Here is a 13,807-nt window from a genome sequence, read left to right on the forward strand (position 1 = left end):
CGAGGGAGGCGGGGAGAAAGGGCCGCCCGCCCGCCTGCCCGCCATCCGCCATGCGCTTCCGCGCCAAGATCTCGGACGCCGGCTGCCTGGCGCACTTCAGCCGTGAGTGGCGGGCGGGGGGGGGCGAGGGGGCGCCGCTTTCCGGCGGGGGGGGGGCGGCGTCTGGGGCTAACGTGGCTCTCCTCCGTCTCTCCTCCCTCCCTCCCTCAGGCGCCGTGGCGACGGTGGCCAAGCTGGCCAAGGCGTGCGCGCTGCGCCTGACGGCCGAGCAGCTGGTCTTCGTGGCGGGCGCCCGCGGGGCCGTGGGGGGCGCCCGCCTGTGGTGCGAGGTCCGCCAGGTAGGCCGGGGCGCGGGGCCGGGGCGGCGGGACGCGGAAGCCGGGCGGGGGGCGGCGGCCCGGGCTCACCCCGCTCCCGCTCTGGCAGGGGAATGTCTTCGACGAGTTCCAGATGGAGGGAGTGGCCGCAGAAAAAAATGAAATTTATCTGGAGGTGGCGCCGGAAAACTTATCCAGAGCCTTAAAAACGGCACACAATGCCAAGGCGGTGAAAATCAAGTTGACGAACAAGCACTGTCCTTGCCTCACTGTAGCCGTAGAACTGGTGAGTAGAAATGGATGCGGGGGGGGGGGCGTCTCTCTCTCTCTCTCTCTCCCTCTCCCTCTCTCTCTCTCTCTCTCTCTCTCTCTCCCCCCCCCGCCTCAGGAAAAAAGGTAGATTCTTGCCCGTGAAGAGGGAGGTCGCTAAAAGCCCCTTCAGGAGTGTAGGAATGAAAAGGCTGCATTCCTCCCCCTGGGCGGCAGGTGGAGCTCCATTTGTGCCCCAGTTCCAGATGGTGGAAGCCGGGTGGGAAGAGGTCCCAGTGCCCCCCCCCCATGGCTGCATATGCTGCATAGCGTTGGGGACCAAATAGTGCCCTGCAGAGCCCCATCGCATTTGCACTAGGGGACTGAAGCGCACTCCGGCAATGCTGTTCTCTAGACTCACCTGTGCAGGTAGACATGACACCACTGTAACTGTGCCTTTGAGCCCCATCTGAGCAGTTGGGCTGAGGGCACCATGATCAATGGGATCAAAAGCTGCTGAGAGTATGAGTATCCAGGTTGATCAGTACCTCCTGTCCCCACACTCATCCTGGGGGTGAGTCAGTCCCAAAACTAGGCCTGAACTGAAGTTGATCCAGATAATCATGCTCACACCTGAAGGAACACCTGAAGTTTCTCTGCCATAGCCCTCCTTTTTTAAAAAAAGAAAGGTGGCATTCTTACATAAGTGTTTATAGGATTACAGCCTTTACTGTCATGAATTTCCGTTATGTAACCCTTTGTTTTCTTCTCTCTAGCCTTCTTTATCCAGCACTAGCCGTGTCGTGACTCATGACATTCCTGTAGGTATTATCCCAAGAAAGCTGTGGAATGACTTCAGGGAACCAAGTGTGCCAGACTTTGATGTGAGCCCCTTTCAGTTTCCACGATATCAAAATTAAATTCTTTAAACAGTATTCCAAATTCTTCCCATCTCAAAGGAATTTCCTTTTAGTTAAGATGATTGGATTTCATTCATTCTAAAAGTGTCGTAGGCTAATAAGCACATTGTGATAATGTAAACTGAGGATGAGTTGTTTTTCATAAGTTTTTCATCATTCATGTTTGAATTACAGCCATTATTCAATTACAGTCGTTATTCTACCAAGGATTGCAATTAGTGCAAAAACTTCTTTTTAGAGAGAATGTGTATTTTACCATTGGAGACCAGTGAAAATTTACAGTGTGCTTTATTTACAGTATCTCCTGAGTCCATTCCACATTCACTCTTTCATGCACTGCTGCCCATTCATATGACTTGCAAACCTAACTAATGTACCATTCACACAGCCATGCACACCCTCTTCACAATACTCAGCTTAACACTTGGCTGCCAACATACCTACCAACTGGTCTTCACTCTTGAGTGCTGACCATTTAAAAACAACACAAACTTGGGGCAGCTGAAATATTTTCAGAGCCAAAACTCTCACAGTCAAAAGCAAATGTGTTTTCAAATAATGCAACCTGAGTTTACTTCATTTTTTTTTCATTGGCTTGGTTTGCACTTAATGTGAAGCAGTTGTTTATTCCCCACAAGCAGTTAACAAATATACATACCACCAATACAATTCATTGCTAAGGGAGGCATCCATATTTCAGCCCAAAACTCATCTCCTCAAAAGTGTTTTAAGGCCCTGATTACAGTTTTGATAACTGCAAGGACTTCAGAAATGTATCTCTCTCCAAATAAGTTACTAAACATAAAACTTTAATTATCTTATTCTAATTAGAAGAAAGGGAGAGTAAACATTCTCTTGTGAAGAATGTTTTTTACAGTTATCTGAGGAAGTTCTTTGAAACAGGACCTTATTCAGAAGCCTGTGCCCAGCTGCTTAGCATTCTTTAATGCAACAATAATAATTTTTGTGCTATATAGTTCATTGTAAGCCTTGCTGGAATGTTCACTTTCTGCTTATGATGATATATTGTTCATTTTATTGCAAGCCTTTCTCATTATCAATCTAGTTTCTCACAGTCTTAGGCCCTTCAACATTCTCGTAGTTGCTATATAGAACTGTGTCCTTGCATGTGACTATATCCCTTTTCAGTTGACACTGGGGGTCGTTGCCCAGTAACAGTGTGGGGCAGGCGTGGCTCATCTGCACTTTCAAGGCAGTTGATTTGATTTTGTAGGTCAGCATTTATTTACCAGCGCTGAAGACCATGAAGAGTGTTGTGGAGAGAATGAAAAACCTCTCCAATTCTATAGTAAGTTCTTATATTCTTAAAGTGGAAGTGGGGAGAGAGAGATGCATCACTTGGGATGAGTTTTTATGCAATCGTTGTAACCGCTGGGTCAAACTGGACAATACACCATTCATACAACTGGAAATTGTGCATTTTTTCTTACTTTTTTCTTTTCTTAGTAAATAGGCTTGTGTGGCTAATCTAGTTTGGGACCTTGGGGGAAGCTGGAGGGCTTTAATTCTTTACCTCCGCTATGGTACTGATCCAGATTGGATACCCTGTTCTTGGTATTTACTTCAGAAAAGACCATCTTGCAGTTGCTAATTGTGTGAATGGTGCCTGGTCTTGGCTCTCACTTGATACTTTGCGCGTAAGACTCCCATCAAGGTTTAGTTATCCAGGATTGCTCTCTGAGTACACAGCTGGTAAGCAATTGGAGCCACTGGAGAGGACTAGCATATCATACCTATATGATCCCTCAACCCAGAGGTTTTCAACCTTTTTGAATCCACTGCTTCCTTGACCAACTTCTTCAGTTCCTTGTGGGATACCTGGTAAAAACTAAAACTTGACCATCATTCAAAGCACCCTAGGGCACTGTGGCACCACTTGAAAATCATTGGCCTGTGCCAGTAAGTAATGTAAGGAAAAAGGATCCACACTGCAACATTCCATCTCTTTTAGACTTTGTAAGTGATAAGTAAGCATACACAGGGCTTTTGTTTTTCTAGAAAAAGTGGTGCCAGAACTTGACCTTTTTTAGGGGAGCACCCACCCAAAGTTATTGCGCTTTTTAAAGGGGGGATCACCCAGCCAAAGTTGTTAAGTTGGAACGTACCTAAGACGTGCCAACTGGAAAAAAAGCCCTGAGCATACACACTTTATATAGACTGCTTTACCTGGTTGCATGTCCTGTATACCTGTACAGCCTTCATTGTGAGATGGTGCCAATAATTTCCAGGCCACTGTCTGGTCCCTAAGACTATACAAATTAGTTATCCCTGCCAAACTGACCTTGTGAATGTACAATATTTTCCTCTTTTTTATTGCATGTTTATGAAATGCATGTTTAACTTGTAGCTATGGAATTTTGGCTATCAAGAATTTTACCTGCTCTTGTGTCTTAACAGCAACTTGATCTGAAATCATTAGTAGATTGTGGTGTTATCTCAGCACTGGAAAGCTTCACTTTCCAAATCTGCAGATCAGTCTTCTGGTTTACCAGCACCAGAGAAGGCTAGGCTTACTTATTTGTCTGAGTCAGTTGACGCTTTTGTTCCATTGTTCACAGTACTAGAGACCATCACATGGATGATATTTTTACACACCTCCCTAATTTATATAACTGACTTTTTGATGCTTGGTGATTTGTTGATGCAGAGCTCTTAAGCAGAGTTGTCTCCGTTTATTTATTGATGTGTCTGGAGGCTTATATTTAGGAATAGAACCTTAATTGTTATAAGTGCATTCCCTTGACAAACAGGTGTTGGTAGAATACATTTAGTAGTTGTGAAAAGCATATGAACTGTTTTGTTTACATTGTAGGTAATAGAAGCAAATCTAAATGGAGAAATGAACTTGAAAATAGAAACTGATCTAGTGTGTGTTACAACCCACTTTAAAGACCTTGGGAATCCTCCCTGGGGTAAGCAATTTTCTTTTCTTGTCAGATAACAGATCCTAACAAAAGTACACAACAAAAGCTACAGTCCTGTGTACACTTATCAGGCAGTAAGGGCTTGCTTCTGAGTAACCATGCATGGGTTTGCAGTGCTCTGAAAGTAATCGCCAACAATTTTTAGCCAATTTTATAGTTGTTGTAAAATAGAGCTAGCTTGAGTCTGTCTTTAATAGTTTTCTTTCCCCACGCTCAGAAGTCAGTAACAAAGTGAAAGGAAGGAAATACTGATTTGCAGGTTAAATAATTGAAATAACATTGTAGCTTCAAACAATGGACTAATATACAAAGTTAATTATCATGAATGGGGAAAATACAGGTGTATTATGACTCGCAGGGGACCACATATACGTGCAGTGCCATGAAATAAATAAATAAATAAATAAATTCAAATCTGGAAATGGCAGGAGAGAGCTGGAGAGCCCTTGTGGCTGGTGAGAAGACCCTCCACAGAGCCTGAAGAGGACGTCGGAGGAAGCCCAGAAGAGAGCAGAGGCATAGCAGGGCTTTGTTTACACTGCTCAGCCTCCCTGAGTAACAGCTGATGTGCATGGTAGCGCAGCAACAGCAGCCACTTTCCCACATGTCTTCCAGCCTCCTACCGGCCCCAGAGCTTCAATTCTAGTAATTTTTTGTATGGATTGAAGAGAGAGCGGCAGAGAGGGTGCTTAGAGAGCATTCCCCACTTTATGAGAATTCACTTATGTACACGGGGGCCCAGAACATAATCCCCACCTCCTCTGCAAATACAGAATTAGAGGATAGGGTGAAATAGCTATTTGTCAGTATTCTTGGGAGTTCACAAATTTTAACTGATCTTAATGATTAACCAAAAAGGTGTGGTTGCCAGGCTCTTGCTGCTCCTGCAAAGTGTTGTTCCTGATTTCATATGCTATCACAGCCAGAGCTGGGCCACCCATAAGGGGACTAAGGCAGCTGCCTTGGGGGGTGGAATCCCAAGGGGCAGCACTCTCGCAGATGCCCCACCCCTGCCGCCACCACCACCAGAGAAGCGAGAAGAAGTGGCAGCTTCCTGCAAGATCTCACAGAACTCTCGTTGAGTTACACTGCAAGATCTCACGGCTGCCTGCTCCTCTTGTCTTCAGCCAAGGACGGGGTGCACTGCCAGAGAAGCATGGAGAAGTGCCGTGATCATAGCACAATATCCTGTTCCTTTTCCCAGCTCCAGACTTGGGAATTCCTTCTAGTCTTCTTCTGCAGCTTGAACTGTATAGAGAGAGGTGGAGACTGTCACTGCAGTTGCACAGTCCTTTAGAAGGGCCTCAGAAGTCGGGTGCAGTTGCCGAAACAGTTTGCACCTCTTCCACAGATCCAATATGGACACAAAGATGGTTGTTTGTAGCGCAGAAGCAAAATATCCTGCTGCTCTCCATTGCGGCAAGGGAGGGTTGGGCTTAGTTTGATTTGCTGGTGCCCTTTTAAGGCACAGTACTAGAGTTCCTTTTCTTGCATCTGTGAAGAAGATTGGGGCTTCTCAGTTTGCTCCTGTGCTTCGGAGATACTCGGAGCACCTTGAAGGTACATAATTGAAGCCAGTTTTCTTCCCATCCTTGCAGCTGGGGCAGGGATTGCTCTCCATAGTTGTGATGAGTTTCTGAAGTTCTGTGCAACTTGCAGAGATAATCTCCTCAGACAGATACCACAGCTCCAAGGTTGGGATGGTGGCTAGGATTTGTTAGGTGTGACAGAAGATGGTTGCGCACACTTCATGGTAAACATGATGACTAAAACTGGGGGCTCCTGGTGGTCCTGCTTATTACCTGATGCACTATGAAAAATCATTTTGGTAACACACACTAGTCTTCTCCTTTTCCTGAATGTATGGCAATGATTACCAGTACACACAGGAGCCTATGAACAGAGACATACCATGGGGTTGGCGAAACTGGTCCCCACTGCCCAGGCCCAGGGGGTGCAAATATCAACCCAGATTACTCCAACCGAGGAAAGAGAGTTGTGTGGGGTGAGACACAAGAGGCAGATTGTATGGATAACAATTGCCTCAGAAGAAGTTGGGATGGGTGATGACTGGGCAGCTGGTGTCTCTGCTGCCGTCTTCGCTTCCACTACCGATGGAGGCTTTTAACTTCTCCCAACCTTCATGTGCACACACAGCCCTCAAAGTCCCCACTTTTCAGGGGCCTGCCTGCCTCCCTGCTTGCTGCTCTTGTGTGGTACTTGCTCAGCTGGTGGTTGTTGTGATGAAGTGATTTTTTTCTGGGATGGGGGTATGCCAATACAGCACCTCTGCCTATGAACAAATCTCTGTGCATGCAGAAGCCTATGGCTGGATGCAGTACAGGGTCTGAATATTACTGTAGTCAGTGTCAGTGAGCCCCATTCCAACACGTTCATCATCAGTGCCTGCCACTGCTAGTTCCTTCCTCTCTTCCTTCAGCCACTTCTGGCAGCTTTGGTAGCTCCTACAGCTAACCAGAGACTTACTTTCATGCAAGCATCTGTGTGAACTGGCTCTGGGTCCACCCCTCCCCAGTGACTGAGATTGGAGCTGTGATCTGGTCTCACGTGGTACTTAATTTATTTTTTATTCATTGAATTTATATGCTCCCCTATACCTGGTCTCAAGGCAGTTCACAGAAAAGATCACAATATATAAAAACAAAATAAGAACAATAACCCAATAACACCCCCCAAAAAAAGAGCCACTGCCCTGCTGACAAGTTAGCTACTAGCCTTGGTTTGTTCTCTCTGAAATGGAAGTATGAGGTGGTTGTCACAATGAGGAATAGAACATAGTACATACTGGCTGCTTGATCATGTTCATATGTACAGTGGTACCTCTAGTTACGAACTTAATTCATTCCCGAGGTCCGTTCTCTTAACTAGAGGCATGCTTTCACTAATGGGGCCTCTTGCTGCCGCTGCGCCGCCAGCACACAATTTCCGTTTTATCCTCGAGGTAACTTCCAGATTAGCGGAGTTTGTAACCTGAAGTGTTTGTAACCTGAGACGCTTGTAACTCGAGGTACCGCTGTACTTGGAAGTAAAATGCACAGATTACAGCCTTAAACTGTTAATGGGAATTATGTACAACCCTTTTAAAAACTATTGTTCTAGTTAATAAAAGTTTCTATTTTTTGTGAATTTCTGTAGGCTCCCAAAAGTCGAGTCAAGAGAGAGAGACCGTGGCCGAGGCCCGCATTGACATTAAGAGACTTCTCCAGTTACTTGCAGGGCAGCAAGTGAATCCCACAAAAGCACTATGTAGTAAGTGACCCTTTTGGCCTGTTGTTTCAACAAGTCATTTGCCACTCTATGAAGAAGATACCACGTGTTTGGAAGGGATTGCCATATCCTTCCTGTAAAAGCAAATTTCAACATCTCCACACACCAGTGTATTTGGACCAGCATTCTTAGGGCCAAACCGGACACCATGGGGGGATTGTTGCTGTTATTGATAGTAATTTTTTCTTATCTTTATTTTAGATGTTATGATTTATATGGAAATTTGGTTGTGTATATTTTGATATTTCTTTATTGTTTATGACTACTTTCGTTATATTTGTAATTAGGTTCTGTTTCCCCCCCCACACACACACACACACCATGTTGTAAGCCAACTTGAGCATGGTTTTAACTGTGGAAAGGTGGCATACGAATAAAATTATATATGTATGTATGAATCATGTTTATGTACCGTATTTTTCGCCCTATAGGACATACTTTTTCCCCTCCAAAAATGAAGGGGAAATGTGTGTGCGTCCTATGGGGCGAATGCAGGCTTTCGCTGAAGCCTGGAGAGCGAGGGGGGTTGGTGCTCTCCAGGCTTCAGGAAGCTCTCCGCAAGCCGTGGGAGAGCTGTGCGACTTCGCACAGCTCTCCCATGGCTAGTGGACAGCTTGCCTGCACCCAGAAGCTTGGGGCGCACTGAGCTCAGCACCTGGGGGAAAAAAATCTTTATTTCCCCCCCAAAAAAACTAGGTGCGCCCTATGGGGCGAAAAATACGGTAACTCACCTGAGCCCTCCCTTGCCCAGCTCCACCAGGGCATATGAATCTGTAGGCAGAGTCAGGTCTGCTGTCAAGTGGCTGTTGTTGAAAGTGCCTTTTGTCTAGGAGGGAGGACCTGACGCAGCTTTTCTTTTTGTTGTCTTTCTCCTGGTTGGGAAAAACAGTTTTTAAAAAGTTTGGGAGGTTGATGGTAGCCATGTACAAAATATTCCAGACCTCCTGCAGCTTGGCCTCTGTATCTGTTTGGCCTTCAAAACTGGAGAATGTTGGCTATTGTTGAACGTGATATTTTGGGCCCTCTGTCATCCTTTGAAGTTTAAAATATGGACTTGTGTTTTGCAGATATTGCAAGCAAAAGGATTGTTCACTTCATCTTGCTCCACGAAGATGTTTCTCTTCAATATTTCATTCCAGCCCTTGTATGAATTGAACAGTTGTTCCAGCTCACCTGTTTTCAATTCTGCAGTGTCTTCTCAAAGGCGCTGAACCAGGCACAGGAAGACGGGGTGGGGGAGACGAGTGCTTGCTATGCTTGTTTTGTAATCAGATTCTGTGCAGAGAACTGTATATTTGATAAATAGAAGAAGTAAAAAAAAAATCTGTTTGACTGGGCTATATATTTTATTAAAGAAACAGTCCATTCGATCTTTAGTTATTCTGGTTCTCCATGCAGCAAAAGAACTGTTGGTTTTTTCTTTAAAAAAATCTTGTTTCTCAGTCACCTGTTAGTTCCATATATTCTACGCCTCCTGTCCATTCCATCATTCATTACTGCATATAGGTCACTTCAGTCATATTAAAATTCTCCAGTACCCTCAGAGCTTCCATTTAGGCAACAGATTGATCCCAGTTAGGATTCTGACTTCCAAGTAGCTATGGACCTCTAGGGTCAGGGCACACACATCAGAAACTTTAACTGGGCAATATATATATATATTTGGCAACAATGTTTATCATTAAGAGGATCATCTTTTCTAAGCAATAAATGAAGTTTACTCATTTATAGGTATGTAAAGTAATTTTAAAAATGTATCATACTGTTAAAGGTTTGTAGGCACTAGAATTTAATTCAGGCTTGGGCATCAAAAGCTTATTAAGGTAGGCTAGTCTCTGATGTGAGGTGAAAGCTAGACCCATTCCTGTATTTGAGCTCTGTGTTAGATTCTTTTAATTCTCTGAAATTAAAGGTGTGAAAGAACTAATTTAGCTAGACCAGGGGTAGGCAACCTAAGACCTGGGGGCCGGATGCGTCCCAATCGCCGCCTCAATCCGGCCCGCAGACAGTCCGGGAATCAGTGTGTTTTTACATGAGTAGAATGTGTCCTTTTATTTAAATGCATCTCTGGGTTATTTGTGGGGCATAGAAATTTGTTCATCCACCCCCCAACAAGGTCTGAGGGATGGTAAACTGGCCCATGGCTAAAAAAGGTTGCTGACCCCTGAGCTAGACAAACCTCCTAAATTGTGTCCTAGACACCTTGCTAATCCATTGGATTTCATTGCTGGCATCCAGCTGTCTTAGGAAACAATGGAGGAGAGTGTTTTGGAGGTGAAATCAAATGGTTGAAAGGTTGCAGCGCCTGCTGTGGCTGTAGAGACCAGTATGGGAGAGACATGCTTTGTTGCAGCTGGGGCAGAGGAAGGCGTCCGGTTGCACTGATTCAGATGCACCAGGGCGTTTATTTTCTCTGCTCCGCTCAATAGTCATTCCTCCTCTGGTTACTGCTATGAATGCATGAGCTGACTGGCTGTCTCTAGGCATGGCACGGTTGGAGCAAGACAGGCACTCGGAGGCAACAAGATTTCTCTCTCTTAGAACACACTGGTTCCCAGGATTCCTGGCTCATCCTGTAGGGAGCTGTTATCCAAGATGTGTGTCTTGTGACAGATTCAGGCTGGCCAGAATAAATTTAGCCTCTTGAAGCATAGATGCCATCAGAAACCCATCAGCCTTTACTGTAAGTTTAAAAGGGAACTCCCACCAATATTGTGTTTTCACCTTTCAAAGTACTTATGTAATAGGTTTGGAATCTATATTTTTAACATTTCTGGGAAGAATACCTGAAAAATTTGGAGTGCTGCATATTGATATTAGACAATTCTAAAATTTCACAAGGCATCGTATGTTGCCTCTTTAGTGCAGTATTTTTTGAAACACGTGATGAAATTCCTAGAGGGCCCACCATTTTATCTGCAGGGCCCTGGCACTCTGTGTTCCATTTCAACAACTTGTGGGGCAAGCATGCACTCGAGATCTGTCACCGGAAATCACCCCCCCACACACATTTGTCACGTGTATTACACAAGCACCACACTCACACGTACACGCATCTCCCCCCCCAGCCCGGGAGATGTCCCTTTAGAGGGTCACCTTCCCAAAAGCCTTCCGTAAATAAGGAAGCGCTAGCCTGACGGCTTTCCACTCTAGCGCTCCGCATCGTCCTATTCTTAACGTGGGTAGACCGGGCGACTGAACTCTGGATCACTCGACAGCCGCTTCAACCAATGAGCATTAGCGAACAGCGCCCCTGGTGGCGACTGCGCTGGTACTGCAGCCGCCATTCGCTGTGTCCCTGTTTGACAGCTCACTGATACAACGTTTCCGAATTCACTCAACCGTGACTAATCCAATCAAGAGCTTGCTACATTGTTTCCTGAACTTGGGGTTGGTTTGAACTTCAAAGTACTCGCCGTTTTATATTCGTTAAAAATCAACCGTACGACGGATTTTTATCGGACCACTTTTATTTTACTACATATCCAAAGGACTACCAAAGGGGGGTGACATGACGCTGGGTAACCATAATCTCCTGACCGAGCAGTCACGTACACAGCGATTCCCCCCGGCTGGCGTGATTACCTTGATAGCCATCGTGATGAGTCCAGACAGGAGACTATCAAGGACACAATAAAGCTGCACCTTTTAGTGTATTCCACCCAGACTTGTACAAAGGACACTGACCGGATTCCCCTCAGGGGGCAGGAAACTTCGCCCTTCTCCTTTTGTTCTTGAAATTGACTCATGTGGGGAGGAGGCAGGAGGCTCCGGCCAGGTGTCAGGTCACTCGGATTACCTGTGTAGCCCCTCCTCGACTCCTCCTAATTTTAATGTAATCATGATGTAGATGTGATGTAATTCTGGGGGTGTAGTTTGGGGATTAGCAACTAATAAAAGTTAGGGTCTTCTTTTGTTCGGGGCTTCCATTTTGCTTCACCTCGTGGGCGGTGGGAGCCCTGTCGCGACAGTCTTTCTTCTAATAAAGACCAAGCCTACTGGCTGCTGTTTTGCTCTGACTTGCTCTGGTTGGTGTCTCTGTTTGTCCAAGGGAGCCCTCGGATTTGTCCGGTGACACTTTTTGGCGACCGCGCTCAGGGACACTTGGTTCTCCTACAGAGGCGAGGGGGGAGATAGAGGGGATCGGGCGCCACCGGGCAACCTTAGCTCGGGGATCCCTTTTTCCTCTCCCTGCCTCCTCTTTGTGGGCGGTAATCAACCGTCACCAGAAGCCCAACCAGAGAGAGCAAAGGCGAGGTAAAGCCGGCTAAAGGAAAGGATCCCGGGATCTACGGGGGACATCTTCGAACGTGAGTATGGTTTGAAGAGAAAAGACACATTGGGAGGTGGGTGGGAAGTAATGTCCTCACGACAGCCAGACTTTCCTTCTATCATTTCCGACGTTCCCCCTCGGGGTCGGCCAGGAACGTTCTTCCTCTATTCTTTTCTCCCCGATTCTCCCCTTTCGGAAAGTGGCCAGGGAGGTTTCGGAACTTTACTGTCTGACGTTCCCCCTCGGGGTCGTCCAGGAATGTCAAAACCTTTCCCTTTCTCTCCCCCCAGTTTCTTACACGGTATGTGACCGGGGAAATTGTGGTACTTTGCTGTTTTCCGACGTTCCCCCTCGGGGTCGTCCAGGAACGTCTTGATCTCTCTATCCCTTTTCTCCCCCGTTTTCCGTCTTGGAATTGAGTCCGGGAAAGCGTGGCTCTTTACTGTCTTTCTCTGACGTCCCTCTCTCGGAGTCGGCTGGAGGCGTCCCTCAAAGCTCTCTCTCTCTCTCTCTCTCCTTCTTTCTGCTAATTATGCAAACGAAGCCGCCCCTCCTGCCCGGCGACCTTTGTTAGGGATGACCCGGGTACGTGAGAACGCAAGGTCGTTTGCTTCCTTTCCGAACTTGACTTTTCTCGGATCCCGATCTGGCATTGCACTGCGCAAGCGTCCAGTAGGAGATTTCGAACTTAGTCCCAAAGGCTAGGCAGGAGGCTGTCGTGAAGGGAGAAGGGGCGGAACCCGGGTTGGGGCCCCACACTAGGACCAGTTGTGTAAACTGTACTGTCAGGATCCGCAGTTGTGTATCGGGTAGAGGGAGAGACCCGTGGGCTAAGGTTTAGTGTTTGAAGTATATAGAGGACTAGTTGAATCCAGTCAAAGGATGATAGGCAGGTTTAAGCTTAAGTAGAGATAAAGAGGTACCTCGTTTACTGAAAGAATATTATTTTTCCCCTTTCCCTTTGTGTGTGTGTGTTGTGGTCCTGTTCTTTTTCCTTCTTCCCCTTGTTTGTGCGTCCCTTCTAACCTTAGTACAAGTCGCTAGCGGAGCACCCTTTTCCCTCGAGTATCAGAGCGATGGGTGCCCACGCATCCCAACACTCTGACTGGGCTCCTCCCGGTGACCAGGCATCCATGAAGCCTTGCCGCCCTGGAGAGGACTCCGATACCCCTCTACAATTTGTTCTCCTTAGTTGGAAGGAATTAAGAGGGAGGAAGGGACTCTCAAAGTCAAAGCTGAAGGATCTCTGCAACATCTCGTGGGTCGCATTCACCCACCAGTTAGAGCCAGCCTCGAGATGGCCCCCTCACGGGTCTTTTAACATCGTGAGGATACAAGCACTCAAAGCTTACTTGGCTGATGAAAAACCCCGCCAACTCTATTATCTAAATGCTTTCGTTGAAGCCCGTGACTTGTTCCAACAAAAGCAGGCTCGAATCGTCCGACAAATGGCTGTTCTTAAAGCAACCGGACCTCCCCCTTACGATGAGATTAGAGCCCAAGAAGAACAATTGGATAGGAGCCTCATCCCCTTCTACTACCCTGAACCACGAGCTCCCCAACCATCAGGATCAGGAACAGGAGCTGGTGGGGGAGGTGTAGGGTCAAGGGAAAACACAACAAATGTCACCACTACCCCGTTCCAAACCCTACCGAGTGCGCAACCACCTGACCCTTCTACGAGCACGCCAAACTTAAGGGGAGATGAAGCGGACTTAACTCTAGGGCCCTTGCTCAATGGCCAGCTATTAAACGGAGACAGAGAGGGTCCCGTCTCTAGCAGAACCCGAAACAGGGACATTCCGTCAAACGGAG

General features: G+C 46.6%; 1 protein-coding gene across 2 annotated transcripts; it reads left to right on the forward strand.

Moving 5' to 3' along the window:
* The first annotated feature begins 26 nt into the window (after positions 1-26).
* Positions 27-9,161, forward strand: HUS1 (HUS1 checkpoint clamp component). 2 transcript variants are annotated; one of them, XM_081885780.1, is made up of 8 exons: positions 32-102; positions 211-338; positions 427-603; positions 1,343-1,450; positions 2,721-2,795; positions 4,320-4,419; positions 7,588-7,701; positions 8,787-9,161. In XM_081885780.1, the coding sequence occupies exons 1-8, from the start codon at positions 51-53 to the stop codon at positions 8,867-8,869; spliced, it is 837 nt and encodes a 278-aa protein (XP_081741906.1). In that variant the 5' UTR covers positions 32-50; the 3' UTR covers positions 8,870-9,161. The 2 variants fall into 2 exon arrangements, with proteins under 2 accessions (XP_081741907.1, XP_081741906.1); XM_081885781.1 differs by lacking the exon at positions 2,721-2,795 and having other exon boundaries at positions 27-102.
* The last annotated feature ends 4,646 nt before the right edge of the window (positions 9,162-13,807 follow it).

The sequence above is a fragment of the Podarcis melisellensis genome (genome assembly GCF_964234715.1).
Source record: "Podarcis melisellensis genome assembly, chromosome: 13".
Classification (NCBI taxonomy): domain Eukaryota; kingdom Metazoa; phylum Chordata; class Lepidosauria; order Squamata; family Lacertidae; genus Podarcis; species Podarcis melisellensis.